General features: G+C 39.9%; 2 protein-coding genes across 2 annotated transcripts; both read left to right on the forward strand.

Moving 5' to 3' along the window:
- Nucleotides 1-236: 236 nt before the first annotated feature.
- tlr8a (toll-like receptor 8a) lies at nucleotides 237-3792 on the forward strand (the record flags this gene model as incomplete). The annotated part of the gene is made up of 2 exons (XM_080498198.1): nucleotides 237-246; nucleotides 776-3792. 2 exons carry the CDS (start codon nucleotides 237-239, stop codon nucleotides 3790-3792), a joined length of 3027 nt encoding a protein of 1008 aa, XP_080354324.1.
- A 1759-nt stretch (nucleotides 3793-5551) lies between these two features.
- Nucleotides 5552-6667, forward strand: tmsb4x (thymosin beta 4 X-linked). Its single transcript, XM_080498522.1, has 3 exons — nucleotides 5552-5629; nucleotides 6107-6220; nucleotides 6295-6667. Exons 2-3 carry the CDS (start codon nucleotides 6121-6123, stop codon nucleotides 6318-6320), a joined length of 126 nt encoding a protein of 41 aa, XP_080354648.1. The 5' UTR covers nucleotides 5552-5629; nucleotides 6107-6120; the 3' UTR covers nucleotides 6321-6667.
- The last annotated feature ends 9583 nt before the right edge of the window (nucleotides 6668-16250 follow it).

A 16250-nucleotide genomic window follows, 5' to 3' on the forward strand; every position in this document is an offset into this window, starting at 1 on the left:
ATTACTTTATAATGTTTTGTAGTCTGTGAGTAATTCACACAAGATTAGACACAAGATAGAACAAGGTCGTTATTTTTAAGCATTATTTCACTGATAAAATACTGCCCCCTGCTGGAGATAAGTTCAACCATATTACCGGTAATTCAAACAAAAAATTGCTGAATATTTAAGATAAGTTCAAATTGGTGAACTGACTGTAACAACTAGAGTCTCGTGCTTTATGAGCACTGACAACAATGTTGACAGGTAGTAAAAGGACATATTGAAGTACAGCTAAATTCGCTTTAGGTGAGTTGCAGGAGCATTGTCGTATTATCTGACTGAAGAGGTGAACATAATGGAGCACAGCCATCAGTCAAGCCATGCTCGTGATGGATGAAAATGTCTCCTTTTGAAATGTGTTGTATTTTTCTTTTTACAGGTTAAGCTTCATTAACCTCAGAAATACTTGGAAATAGTTCAATGCACCAAGCAAATAGCATCGCTGTTGTACCTCACTAAAAATAGCCCAAAGGATTTGGAAACTGAAATCTGGCAGTTTGTTTGGTTTGAGAGAAATATTAGAGCCTCCACATGGCTAATGGACCAAAGTTCTATCTTTTTTTTAACAAAAATGAAATCCCACAACATAGCAACAAGTAATTAATGTATACTTTTCCAGTTTCCAAATTTCTTCATCTCATTAACTTCATTATTTATCCACAGGTGGCCACATGTTGGATATGCTTGGTGCTCATCTGGCTGTGTTGCCTGTGTGAGGTTCATCTGGCTCCAGGCAAACCTAAATGGATGTCGCCAAAGTTCCCATGTGATGTTTCAGCTACCAATGCATCCCAAGTGAGATTTCTTTGTCGAGGGCGTCATCTCACCAAAGTACCTGATGGCATAACCAGCAATGCAACTGAACTTGACTTGTCAGAAAATTCCATTGAAAGTATTCCCGCTGATGCATTTTCAGAGCTACTGAATCTGACTGTGCTCAATCTGAACTGGGCAAATCATGATAAGGGAGTGGACATTCATGATAATGCTTTCAAAAATCTGACAAAACTGCAGTATCTGAGGATGGCTGGCACTTATCAAAAAAAACTTCCAGAAAGTCTTCCTTTCAGCATAACATACCTGCAGCTAAGCCATAATAACATCACAGTTTTAGATGACAAGCGTCTTGCTGGTTTAGCAAATGTGACGCAGCTGTGGTTATCCAAAAACTGCTACGTTTGGAATCCTTGTGGGAAATACTTCATCATTCACGAGAACAGTTTTGCAGTGATGACCAAACTGCTGATTCTGGACCTGTCCTATAACAACATAACAGAAGTTCCTAAAGGATTACCCCGAACACTGAACACCTTACTTCTGGGTTCTAACAAAATACAATACATAGGTGAAGAAGGTTTCAATGCATTGCACAATCTCAAACTGCTAAAAATACAAGGGAACTGTCCAAGGTGTCAAAATGCTCCATATCCTTGTGAAACCTGCCGAAACATTTCTCTCAATATTCATCCAAACGCATTTCAAAATCTGACACAGCTTGAAGTGCTGAACCTGGGGGGGAACTCACTGAAGTTCCTCAATCCTTCTTGGTTTAAGACGCTCGGCCACCTTCAAAAATTGTTCCTATCATTTAACTTTTTGATGAAAGTGATCACTGGTGATGCCACATTTTTCAAATACCTTCCAAAGCTAGAATATATTGATTTGTCCTTCAACTATGGCCTTCAACTTTATCCTACGACAGTAAATCTGTCAAAGGACTTTTCACATCTTGTCTCACTTAAGACTTTGCATTTGGGGGCTTTGGTCTTCAAGACTATTCAACCCCACACACTCAGTCCTCTGTACGGGCTTAAAAATCTGTCTGCATTGAATTTGGGTACAAATTTTATCATTAACACAGATTCCACTGTATTCAAACAATTTCAACATTTGAAATTGATATATCTTTCAGAAAACAGACTGTATCCGACACCAGGGGACAGTCATCCAAAACTGAGTTATGGATACAATGAGAGACAAGTGTTTTCTCTTTCACCCAACTTAAAATCCCACAGATATGACTTTGAATACCAGATCACCCATGGCCTTGTAAAAGACGAATGCTTTCACTCTGGACGAGTGCTTGCACTCGGCTCAAATAATCTGTTTTTCATCGCTCCAGAGCAGTTTAACAGCTACGGGAATATTTCTTGTCTTAACCTGTCAAGAAATGGATTTTCAGCTGCTCTTAATGGCACTGAGTTTGAATGGTTGCCTAATCTGAAATACCTGGACCTGTCATTCAACAAGATTGATCTGGCCTATGACAACGCCTTCATCGAGCTTCAAAAACTAGAAGTGCTTGACCTCAGTTACAATTCGCACTACTTTAAAGCATTTGGGATTACACAGACCTTAAACTTCACAAAGAACTTGCCGGTTTTGAGAGTGCTGAATATGAGTTACAACTCTATTTCCACACTGACATCAAAACAGATGCACAGCAAATCATTAGCAGAACTTCAGTTTACAAATAATCACCTTGGGACTCTTTGGAAAGAGAAGGACAAAACTTATGAAAAACTGTTCACGAACCTTACTAATTTGACAATTTTAGATATATCTTACAATCACATTAAAAAGATTCCTGACAATGTTTATCGCAATTTGCCACGCAACCTCACCGTACTGCGCATCAACCATAATGAACTCACCGACTTTGATTGGGACAAACTAAAACACTTTGATCACCTTGAAATTTTAGATCTGAGCTATAACTCTTTGTCTAACCTGACAGGGATCACCTCAAATATCTCCAAAACTTTAACTTCCCTTTTTCTGAGTCATAATGATATTTTCTACTTGGACGAAGCATTCTCAAACGGTCCAAAAAGTCTACAAACTCTAAGCCTCAGCTACAACAAACTAACGGTCATCAATCAATCTAGCTTCAAACCAGGGCCTGAAAATCGGATCAAGACTTTGTACTTGTGGAAAAACCCATTCCAATGTACGTGTGATTCTATGGATTTCATATTATGGATTGAGAACAGTGACATAAAGCTCCCTCGACTGACCACCAGGGTAACGTGTGACACACCAGCAAACCAAAAGGGTCAAGCACTGATAAACTTTGACATAAACCAGTGTGTAAATGACAGTCTGGCGTGCTTAATGTATATTTTCACAACCTTTCTCACTATCGCTTTTATGTTTGTGGCAACCGTTGCTCACTTATTTTATTGGGATGCGTTTTACTTCCTCCACTATGTCAAAGCAAAACTGAAAGGATACAGATCGTTGCAGTCACAGGACAGTGTATATGATTTATTTGTGACGTATGACACAAGGGATCCACAGGTTGCTGAGTGGGTGATGCAGAATCTGCGGGTGAAACTGGAAGAGGAAGGAGAGAAGCATCTCCCTCTGTGTCTGGAGGAGAGAGACTGGCCCCTGGGGGTCCCGCTTGTGGACAACCTCACTCAGAGCATCCAATACAGCCGCAAGACGCTGTTCGTCTTGACAGAGGGCTACGTGAAGACCGGGGTTTTCAGACTGGCAATGTACCTGGCCCACCAAAGGCTGCTTGATGAAAATGTGGATGTGATTGTGCTGCTGATGCTGGAGCCCGTCCTGCAAAACTCCCACTTCCTGCGCCTGAGGAAGAGGCTGTGTGGGAAAAGTGTTGTTGAGTGGCCGAAAACCGCAGCCGCAGAGCCCTGGTTCTGGCAAAACCTGAGGAACGTCGTCCGAGTTGACAACCAAGTGATTTACAACAAGGCTTATTCAAAGTACTTCACCAATAAGTGACACGGGACTCACTGACATTCGGCTGGCAACTGCTTTAATGCTGTGATGTTGTTTTGAAGCTATTTTTGTGTGGAAGTCACATTTTCTTGCTGACAATGATACTGAAACTTTTGTGATTAAATTGTAAATGATACTGTATGTAAGTAAATAAATGTATATTTTGAATCTGCGTACTCTGGCAGTCTGTTATTGTTTCTCCTTTTTTCTTTAAAAGGAAGCATGAAACTGAAAGACATGTTTCCTCAACAATGCCTATTGCAATTGCTAGGGATTGAAGTAATACACTATAAATACTCACATCTTTGTACTCATTAGTACTTCAATGCTATTTTTCTTACCGGTACTTGTAATTTCATGAGTATTTTTCCAATGTTTAATACTTAATTACAATTTACCCTGGGTTTTTTTCATAGAGATATGTCCTCCTATAAATATACATTTGTTTACCATTGTGTCATTTCTGTAGACTTTATTGTTTGTCTGACAAATGTACTTTTAGCAGATATTGTATACAGGTGCATTGCATTAAATGATTGATACTGACAATCGAAAAGGTAACTAATACTTTTGAGGCCTTGTCACTGCATTTTAAACCACTTCCATATGACTGAAACCTTTAAAAAAGGTTTTTCAGATTTTATGGCTTAATCTATTATGTTTGTATTTTAAGAAAACATATTTTAACTTTTATAGTGCCTAATTTTTCCCATTTGCCTTTTTAGTTACAAATTAACTGAACAATATATTATATTTCATCTCCACAAAATTTATTTGTTTACTATGTATACACGTTTATATATTTGTATATGTGTATATTTATTTTATAAATGCATTCACATTCAAACATATATTTATTTCACTCTCTCCCTCATGGTTTTCTAATCCTTTTATCATATTACTTTTATCATGCTTTGTTTGCTGCGTTCACTCGACTATTACTTCTTTAATTTCACTGTTTGGGTGGTGGAGTAGTGGTTCGTGCGCTCGCCTCAGTGAAAAGATTGCGAGTTCAAAAACTGGCTGTGCCTTTCTGTGTGTAGTTTGCGGATTCTCCCTGTGTGTGCATGGGTTTCCTCTCGCTCCTACAGTTTGCTCCCACAGCACAAACACATCCACGTGAAGTCAATTGGTGACCCTAAGGTGAGCATGGAGCAGTTTTAATTACATTTACGGTCTGAAAACTGCTCCATAAAAATAAAAAAAATCAACTTATTTCACACAGCAATAATTTTAGTTGTGATTCAGTACAATTTGATCAATATAACACTGACTGTAGCACTTGAGCACTTTGGATGAAACCCGCAGGCATTCCGAGAGATGCAGTCTTGTTGTTCCTCCATTTCACCGCAGGGTGTCGCAGTTGAGTTTGTGATCTCTAATAATGTGCTGTGTGAAGTTAAACCCAAACTCACTGCCCTGTGACAAGAAATCAGTTTGGAGGCTTGCGGTTTGTTCGCTTTTCGGCGTGAAGTAACATCTGGGGGCAGCTGCGGAAGCGTTTTAATAGTGAGAGCTGCAAAAATAAGGAGGCTCAGTCCACTCAGCCTGTTGTGAGTCAGCTGTTCACTTAAACGCACTTCCATCACGTTTTTTTGGTTTGTTTTTTTGTTTTTGTTTTTATTTAAGCAAATGCTCAAGCTGGTGTGGTCGTCCATTATGTTTTAATCGTAGGCAGCGTTTGTTTCTTAATAATACAAATAATGTGGAAAAGCGGAGTGTGGTGACGTCACGGCTGATTTGCATACTGCGCAGTATTTAAGGAGGGCTCGAGGTTGTGACGGTACTTTGCTCATTCCTCTGCGAGCCGTGTATTTCCACTTCTGCCGTCAAAACCTCGGTAAGTCTGCTCACCTTTTAGCACTGGATTGAAGACAGCTTTTAAATCACTGCCTTGCCTTTTGTAAGATTTTTATCTGCGGCTTTTATTTTCCAGCATGCTGTCTCGCTTAACACGGTCAGGTTTAGATAAGTGTTTAAGGGTGCTTTTTTTTTTTTTTTTGGCTCTTGTCGAGTAACTGATGACACTGATTATTGCTGTGTGGAGACGCTGCGTTAGGTTAAATCCAGGTGGGAGGTTTGTGTTCGAAGGGGCTGCGGGCTTTGTTTTCCGAGTCTCGCGCAGCTGAAGGTGGTCTCATTGATCGCCTGGAAGGGCGGTGGCCCCTTGTTGCACATGCCTCATGCTCCGCTTTCTTTCCAAGTCTGGCAGACTGTGCATGCGTGTCATCCATTTCCACTTTAACCTTTAAGACGAGTACATAATTTATCAAAGATCCAGTGTATTCACTTTGGGTTTTTTTTCCCCCTGCTAAAGAACCACCTCGAGCCATGGATGACAAACCAGACTTGAAAGAAGTCGAAGGCTTTGACAAAACGAAGCTGAAGAAGACTGCTACCGAGGAGAAGAACACTTTGCCGACCAAAGAAAGTAAGTCTTGTGCACCCAGTGAAACATTCTGTAAATTGTTGTCGTGGAACTTAACATATTTTTGCTTTTTGCAGCCATCGAACAGGAGAAGACTGCATGAAGGGCAGTCTTCCTGTCCACTGCACATTCCACAAGCCTTGCCTCTACACTCTTCCACTTCCAATGTGTATCAAGTTGCATCACTGTCTAATTGACTGAACAATGGCTGTACAACCACCTTCCACCATCCAGCTGCCCGACTGGCGCTCTCGAGAAGTGTGGGTTCCTGGTCATCTGTTGCCTTGTCCCAAACTCCAGGGTGGCATCGATGAGCAGGCGCGCCATGAAACAACTGAAGCTCCACTGATTTCTAGCAGCTCTGGCGACTTGTGAATGTGCACAAAGCAAGCTGTTTTGTAAATCTGGAATGCACACGTTTTGTTAAATATGCAAAATAAAAAAAATGTAAATTTAAACTTTCATGGTGGCTTTTTCCATGTCGAACTACCACTTGTGTTGCACACTAGTTTAGCAAAATTCTGAAGTGCTCGTTTCTCACGCATGAGGGTGTGGTTTGGTATTTTCCTCAGTTTGAAAAGGTAACTTGAGGAGAAGTCTTTAAACTAGCTAATGCAAGACCTCGTGTCTTGCTCTGCCCCAGCTATGACTGGCATTTTTACATTTTTGGACAATTTGTCTCTTGTCTGGGTTACCCTTCCTGAAGGGTTGATCGGTGCAGAAACTATTCAGTTTTCTGCTAGTCATTTCATTTTGAATAGTAAAACAAATCTTGAGCTGTGAACTTGCTCTGTGGTGACACTTTAACTGTAATCGGTGCTGATTTGCTACCTGACCTTAGTACCTTGCAATGGGGGTGAAATTCCAGATATTGGGTAAAACGACTTTATTGTGACAGTAAAGAGTTAACTCGACAATTCCAGTGAAATTAATGACATGACTTGTCTCACAGCAGAGGTAGGGGAGAATAACATTCTGACTTAAATGCACAATGCCTGTTCTGTGCATGGATGGAAGTTATGTAATGTCTATATACTGGAGCTGCTTTGGTGAAACGATAATCAAGGGCGGGCCAAAACTCCCACCCATCCTGAATTCCCAGTAGGCTACTTAATCTAGTCGATCCTTGTACAGAAAATGGTTTTATCCATTTTTCTTTTTAAGACTCCACAATTTAGTGCTGTGCACATCTGTGATGCCACTCCCCTTTTGTCTGTCCTTTACTACCCTTAAGTGCAGTCTTGTCAGACAACAGCCCGAGTGTCTTACAACAATGTGTGCTTTTAAAAGGACTCATTACTCATTTCAAGACAATACGGTCACATTACACTCATTACAGTTGGTGTAAACGGTTTTCTACAAACTCAAGAGCAACTGAAAGCCATTTTGAGCAAAATAAATGATAAACTTCTGAATAGATACATTTTTCTTCTTCGTTACTCGACTCTTCTCATTCCCCGTGCTGGTATGAATTCCATGTGGGTGTCGGCCAAGTCAAGATCTTAACATGTTTATAAAAAGGAATACAAATGACACTGAAATGGTCAGCTTGACATCAGCTCAACTTGACATCGAACACTGAGAGGCCATCTGCCACTGTTGTGACGAGCACCCTCCGGACCGGCTGTGCCTCGGACTGACCGCAGTCCACGGCCAAGAACACAGACGCCTCTGAGACTACATATGGCTGCATATTGTACGTAATGTACTTTGAGAATGAGGCCACACTGGCACTGCTGATAGGCTTATCCTGTACATCAACAACTGTACTGTACTGGTAATTTCAGAGAGTTGAGGGGAAAAAAAAAAAACTAAACTTGAAAAAAAACATGCCAGTGACACCGCAAATAAAATTAAATAAATTCCCAACACTGAGCAGCAATGTTTTGTCAACAAAGTAACATTGCCTGTAATGTAAAAGTTGCATCTTAAAAAAAAATGTAATACACCGAAAAGGTTTTTCTCATGATGTAGAAGTTAAGTCAGCACTCAAATAATTGAAGCTTCTTTTTTTTTTAATATAAATACACTTTATCATTTAGAATCTCAAAATATTGGATTAACTCATGAGACCAGACGCGTTTCCCCTTTTTTTAATGGGAACCATAAATGATCAAAACTGAAAAGTAAAATAAGCCTGAACCCTACGGGTGTAGAAACTGACAAAACAGTTCTCTTGTCAGTCTCTTGAAGGCTGTCATACAGAGACGTGCACAGTACATGGGGTTCAGTGTCTTACAAAAAGACACTGACATATGGAAATAGTCAACAGTGATGATGATCACTAGTCTCTGGTGACCGTAGCTGAGGGATTTCCACCTTATAGCCTACCATGCTTTAACGTATTTATTTCTATCTATACATCTCACCGGATTTCTTTTTTGCCGGTGTATTCCTGGATGACATGCTTGGTATGACTCAAGTTTTTCTTCAAATGTAGATTCTATATTTGTATGCACTTATGGCCCGTGTCTGTGGGTATAAGAATAATCACACATGCAATGCCGTTGTAAACAATGAGTCACAAGAAAAAGAAGCGAATGGCTGACAATCACATTCACACGTGCTGTTGTTGAAATACGGAAAATATAGTTAAGTGTCATTAACACAAATGACGTGTAATTATTCAACATATTCTACAATATAAGACACAATAACACACACACGCACACGCACACACACACACACACACACACACACACACACACACACACACACACACACACAGTTCTATAGCAGAAAATGCTACAGGGGCAAAACAAGGCCTGTTTCTAGCCATTCTTATTTTTCAATGCATGAGGAAGTGACTTGGCCTTACAGCTGTGTGCTGCAGCACAGTGTAACTCATCTATATGGGTCTGCTGGTTCCTCATGTTAAGCCTAAAGCCTGCACGCTCAGTCCATCTTTCTTGCCCTGTTTCCATGGCAGCAGACGGGCGATTTCCACATTTTCACATGATCAGAGACTGCTCTTCAGAGCTCCAAATCCAGGCAATTCACCGGAGACATTTTCACCGGAATCACTAAAATCTGTACAACTAAAAATGATTGCAGAAATGAGCTTGTGCTTCTGTGTCTCTGTTGACAATGTATGAGTCTTTTTTGTCTTTATAGTTGAATGTTTAATGGTCTTTCAGTTTATTTGTACTTGTTTTTGCCCTGAAATAAAATGTAACAGGTTTTAGCTCAGTGTACAAACAGGTGACACGGCTGTTGTGTGAAACATATGTCGGACAAAGAAGGTAAAAGGTTTATGGGTGAATCCTGTCGGAGATAGCTTCAAGTTAAAATAAAAACAAATATTCTTCCCTATGAGCCATTTTCTGCTTGTTTGGTTCATGGTGGAGACCAGCTGAATGCCTAAAATGTCCCCTCTGGGAAAATGACAAATTGTCTACCTGCCACAGCACGTCTTACTGGTTGAGGCACAGCTTTTCAAAAGATGCAGGTATGTCGCAAAGCAATAGCCTGTAGCAGTTTATCTGTGTGCATGTTAAAGATTCATGGTTATAAAGGAGGTTCACTTCATGTGACCCAATAAGTGCCCATTTGTTAAAATGTTCTATTTTTAATTATGGATTTAAAAACATAATCTACAGGTGTGGCCACATTTTTGAGGGGGGAAAAAAAAAACTAACTTGTTGATGCCACATTGTAAAATATTTTTGTCTAAATGAGTTTTGTTATCTCTGTATGAATCATTTGAACAGGAAAACTGGTGCGAAACAATCACCTGTCTCATGATGCACAAATGTTACAAACCATCAGTCTTCATGTGGTCACGCTCCAGTATCAGTTCTATCTTTTGTTTTGAAAAGTAACATCATTTGGTGAAGCAGAGTACATTTATGTCTCATACATTTTAAAACGACAAACAAATGAACATGCCACGTGTACGTTTAAAAGAATCCCTGTTGATGCCCACTGGGCATGTCTGCAGCTTTTCCTATCTAAAACCTGTTTTGTCATTTGCAAGAAAAACAAGCCAAGATAATATTACAAGGATATGTGAATTATGTCAGCCTTGTGGTGTTACGTGAGCAAAGAATATAGGTCAACCCCTATCATTGTTGGAGTGCAATCAACACAAACTGACATGGAATCATAGTATTTCATCACAAAATCTACTGATTTCAGCAATACCACAAAAAGTAAAAGCTGCAACAAGAATGCATATTCATTTCTTTCTTTATGTTCTTAATTCAAAGAGCACCACGGTGAGGACAATTCATCTTTGTCTTGCTTTTTATGTGGCCACGGTGGGAAAAAGTAGTTCTGCTATTGTGTGAAGAGTGGACACAAAGGCTGTGGGTGTGGGCCGTCCGATCCACTGACACACTATTATAATGGTTCTTACGCATTGAAAGATACTCCCAGAAACAAGCCTTGAGCATTTGAGATTTGTTCCCGAGGGGTGAGATCCACTTATATATCTGAGAAGCTCAACCTGTTACTAATGTTGTGGACATAACAAACACAGTTGTATGTATCTTGACCAGGTAACAATACGTAGCAACAAACAACTAATTGAACATTTCAAACAGTTTTCTGAAGCTTAACAGAGCAGACAAAGTAAGAAATGTTCAACCTGTTTATTAATGTCTGAAGCAGCGACGTCCTATTTTCAGTATCGAAAAGTGCATTTCTAAACACAACACATAGTATATTTAGCATTCGTAATCTCTGTCCTATAGAATAATGTGACAAATGTTACAATTATAAGGTTTAGACTTACAAACTTTAGTGATAGAACGAGATGCACAAAAAACTGTATCAGAGGAGGATTGCTTTACAGCCACATTAAACAAAAAAGAAAAAGAACCACGTGAAGCCTAATGTGTTTGTTTTACCAATCAAACCAATCAGTGAATCTTCTAAACCCATTTTATCAAAGTGATGGTAACAGGGAATGGAGCTTTTCCCAGCTAACAATGGGTGAAAGGCAGTGAATGCCCCTGGAAAGGTCACCAGACCACTTTGCTATCAGAAGGAGAGACATACCAGACAACCACACGTGTACACATTTTTAACTCGTGTCCCATTTAAGTTAAAAAAGCAAATATCTCAGACAGCCAATGCATTCCAAAGGAAAAGATGCAAACTACACACAAAAAAGCCCAAAACGTCCAGTTTTGTTACAAACAGAGAACTAAAGCTTTGTGTACTTTAGGCTCCTCGGATTCTTATTACGTATGCAGTGTTTTCAGCTGAAGGTCTCATCATTCACAAATTAATTTATTCTACATCACACTGATCCCACCAACTACCAAATAACACAAACATAGACTCCTTCAAAGAAATTATCCAGTGAATCCGCACCTTATCACGTCAGTATGGATTTTCAGAAGTCTATTAATTGATCATTCATTCATTGTATATATTGTTCAAAAACTCTTCCTTACTTTACCTGTAATTTCGTGCTTCATGTGCTTATGCTAAACATAGATAAACTAGATGAACACAACAGCTTTACACTGTACACAGATGAATTGCAATGGAATTATTGTCTCAGTTATACTGCTTTTGAAATACTCTGACACAACTAAACTACTAAGAAAATAATGAATACATTACACACACACACACACACACACACACACACACACACACACACACACACACACACACACACACACGCACGCACACACACACACACACACACACACACACACACACACACACACACACACTATAAGGACATATTACTCCAGCTTGCAGTAGACATGCCATCTGATCAGCTATGCAGATGTATCCTGAGTGCAAAGATGTAGTGGTGTGGAGTGATTCATTGTGACATGTGCATGCAAGCTTACAGCTTGAGGAGAGTCAGCCTGGTGTACACAGTAGCTCCCCAGCTGTGAGTCTGGCTACCCGGGTTCCCCCCTTCTGCACCACTGTCCTCGTGGTCTTTGTATATAGACAGAAAACTCTGCATGTTGTAAGATGTGAGTTTCACACACATGCCACTACATGCAACATGCTGAGGTGAGCGTGGTAACGCTGAATATGTTTGCCCGGGGTTGTGATCATGTGTGACATCTGAAGCAGGAAGTGAGAGGCGTAGGTGAGAGGGGGAAATGTCAGCTCAACCGTCTCTAAAGGAATGAGCTGGAATATGTGTGACTGTAATCATGTGATATGAGCAGTGGACCTTTGGGTTTTTGGGCTGCAACAGATGGAGACAATGAAGTCAAAGCTTTCTGCTAGGTGTCTATGTTGGGGGGGGGGGGGGGGGGGGGGGGGTGGGGGAGTTTAAAATGTTATATATGATGCTTTGTTCTAATTATCCATGTGGTCCGGAAAATTCTGATTTCAGTATTTGCTGGGGGAAAAGAAATTGATATGTTTAAAAAACAACAACAACAAAGTGCTTTGGTTTATCTGAAACTACCGACTACGGACAAGCATGCAGCATTGACCAGAACAATTCATGTCTCGTCTGACATTGGTGTTTATTATGAAAGCAATACTGTAAGAGCCAATTATTATTGGACACAAAGACAGAAAGCTTGTCTAATGATTTGGCCGTCGAGTTAAGTCCTTTAAGGTAGAGTAAATCATCGTGCTACAGCAGGCTAACACTCGTGACAAATCCCCCGAGCTCAGTGTGTCAACTTCCTTCTGCTTTGGTGTGAATGATGTTCCTGTAACTTACAGTAACGTTTTTTACAAGGGTGGATTACTCTGTCTACACCAAATTAATATCAATGTGCAACAGAACTGCATTAGGTGCTGTTTTGTTTATGTTTCTACAACATCACTATTTTATGTTGCACCTGCAGATGCAGTCAAGAATTTAAAAAAAATCATATAAATATAATTCATTGGAAATGTTCACTGACAACTGAGGACACAGGTAAGTGCAGTCAAGCCATGACTGTTAAAACTTCACATCTCAAGTTGAGTCATTCACAATTACTTGTCTTGTGTTGCTGCAGCTTCTTTGTACATTTTTCTAAACCCAGAAGTTTCAAAGCTGTGCAACAGGATGTGGTTAGAGCAAACTGTGGCAGAGGCACAACTCTGCAGTCAAGTGAGCCGGGCTTACGGTTATGTTGTTAAGAATTTGCTGACTTTATTATGCCTTGCTGAATTTGTCATTTAAAACGTGCTTGCAAACAGGTTAGTTGATATGGAGCGTCATTAAATTCATTCAAAAAAATGTGCTTGTATGTAATTTTCACATGTGCTGAGCACCTGTTCAGAGCTGTGAACACACTGTTTACTTCAGGTTCGAGAGAGAGGCCTGCGTCAAGACTTGAAGTCTCTTAAAATGATATAATCAGCACATTAGTCCCTGCATTGATGTCTTCCTCTGCGGCTCATCCTATAAATTCTCTCAGATGTCAAACAGATAGAACATCCTGTGCCCGTCACTGAATCCTACCAAGAGCTGCACCACATCAGAATCATCACATGTGAAGCTGTGGTGCATGAATGCATGTGTTAAAATTTGTGTACTGTTTTTTTTTTCTTCAAAATGACAAATAATTGCACCAGTGCAGCAACTTAAAAAAAATAATTCTTCTATATCCACAGTGGTCGAGCTATTTAAGAGATAACTCCAGTCAAATAACTCTAAAGACAGAAACAAATAGATTGAGACAGCTTGATGAAAACCGTCTGAGGAATGTACTTAGCCATCAGTGTTCCTGCAGCCCAGGTCCTATACGTGTCTCAACAAAGCCAAATGCATGGATTTGTTGCTCCTCCACAAAGGCTTGCAGCTATGTTTACATTTGTGATAATATCATACACACGCACACAAACTTTGATTATATGTAATTTGTTCAGCAGCTATGTTTGCTGTGCTTTGAAAAGCTTGTTGTGAAACAAGGCCACTAAAGCTAATGTATTCAGAATTGGTCTGGTTTAATCTCCGAATAATTAAAGTGGATAAGCACTGGGTAAAGTGTGTGTGTGTGTGTGTGTGTGTGTGTGTGTGTGTGTGTGTGTGTGTGTGTGTGTGTGTGTGTGTGTGTGTGTGTGTGTGTGTGTGTGTGTGTGTGTGTGTGTGTGTGTGTGTGTGCAGCTCAAAGTGAGTCTGTGGAAGCCATCAAGACAAAGCATAGTCTAGGTTTTTAGAGTTGCAACTTCCGACTTTTGCGATTCATGACATTTTCTCTCTTCCCTTTGTTGTGGCCTGTTTCCACTTCATGCTGTGCAACAATGCAGAGGAACCTGCAGGTCTGATATGAAAGCCTCAGCCCGCTCTGCATTACCATGAAACAATGTCAAATTAACAAAACACATAAAATGGCCTTAAGTTACAGATGTGAAGTAAGTAACACATGCATCTTTACTTTGTGCACAAACAGGTTTACTTCATAAAAATCCCCAAACTACATTTAAAGCAGAGTAAAAAAGAAAGCATGTGAATTTATATTATCCCATTCGTTTGTGGTGCCCGGCAGCAATCTCTGCAAAGTTCACTCTCAGGAGAAACAGGAAATGAAATTGGTTTTTTTTTCATTTACATAGTCTTTTGCTGCTAAAGTCAAAAGACTGTAATAATAGCATAACCATTAAAAAAAAAAAAAAAAGGCTTATCTTATCCTTTAATCCGTGCAAAAGTACAGAGATAATAATGTTCTTGTACAAAGACATAGCAGGAGGCAAAAGTGATACTGCAGCATGTCCCATCCTGTCAGGCATTCGGTTTACATAATCACCGTCCGAAGGTAAGGGTCAGTTCTCCTCATTGGTTACATTTTTGCGCAATTATACCGAGCACAAACATTGCATTAATGAACAAGTTTCAATGTATCAATAAATGTATCAATGTAACAATCCAAGAATTTCACTGAACACAACTCTTACGGATTTAGAACTAAACAACCACAGGTCACAGGATCATTTCAGTAATAATAGCAGCTTATGAGCCCAACTAAAGCATTTCCTATTCATAAGGAAAAATAAATAAAACCTGCTAAATGCTGATCTGGTGTAAGATACTGCATATAGTGACACTGCAGGGAATCTTCCCAATTCACTTGTTCAGATAAATGTGAGACAAAAAAAAGCAATGCAACATCTGCAGATGCTTTGTATCTTGGCGAGAAATATTATTTTTCTAATAGTGTTTCTGATTGTGTCAGCGTGTGCAGAATCACTCATTAGAAAAGACAACGATAATTCCCGTTTTGAAGATCCACGTCAGCAAGACAGAGCGAAACTGCACAGTTCAGTGTTCTGTAAAGCACCGCTGCCGACTCTCTGACAGACTTAATATTCAACTGTAATGTCTCTGACCAGGCAAAGCCATTAATAAATGATGTGAGCCACACATCCACCCTCTCCAAAAGTCTGGTGCTGCCCCATCAAGGCACCCTCACAGCATGGCACAATTGTGTCCACTGTTGCATTATTAATCAAAGCAGAACGGTAGGTGTCCATCTGAGGCTTAGGACTGCATTTAGCTCATCAAGCTCATCATGTTGTGGGGCAAATGTGTCTGGGTGAAAATCCCTCCCAGACAGCCATAACTCCCCAAGGTCTGTCTGTCACTTAGCAGCAGCCTGTCATTGTGTATTCTGGAAGCAGAAGGTGTTTTCAGGGGGAGCACCTGCACTTAAAACTTAAAACCCTCTGAGTGCGAATAACAGGACGACTGTGTTGGGTCACAAAGAGGACAGACCGGCAAATGTACAAGTAGAAGTGGATCGATAGAACTTCAAATATTAGAGGTGAAAGATGTCTCATGTGAATGTCTGGATCATAATCAATTCTACTGAGGTTTAAATAGTTACATTCCCATTAAAAAAAAAAAAAAAGTAAAGCACATCCACAAACAAATATACCTTAGCTACTGGTTTTATCGTCTCTCTTCACAAAGTTTAACATTTTGCAGTAGAACCGCCCACAACCAGTTAGAATGATTTCTCAAGGTCACTTCTATTATTGCAAGGGGAAGTGGCACTTTCCTTTTTGAGACACGGAGGAACTTTGCAATGTGAACACCAATGATCAAGTCTAATCAGTTTTAGAAAAAACAGACGATAAAGTAACAGTTTCCAACTACTAAGGGAAATTT

The sequence above is a fragment of the Blennius ocellaris genome, assembly GCF_963422515.1.
Source record: "Blennius ocellaris genome assembly, chromosome: 6".
Taxonomy (NCBI): domain Eukaryota; kingdom Metazoa; phylum Chordata; class Actinopteri; order Blenniiformes; family Blenniidae; genus Blennius; species Blennius ocellaris.

What these genes read in the sequence shown, in the direction of transcription:
- tmsb4x (XM_080498522.1), top strand. Translation starts at nt 6,121, where the DNA reads ATGGATGACAAACCAGACTTGAAAGAAGTCGAAGGCTTTGACAAAACG. An exon ending in CACTTTGCCGACCAAAGAAA is followed by an intron (nt 6,221 to 6,294) that starts GTAAGTCTTGTG and finishes TGCTTTTTGCAG; the next exon opens with CCATCGAACAGGAGAAGACT.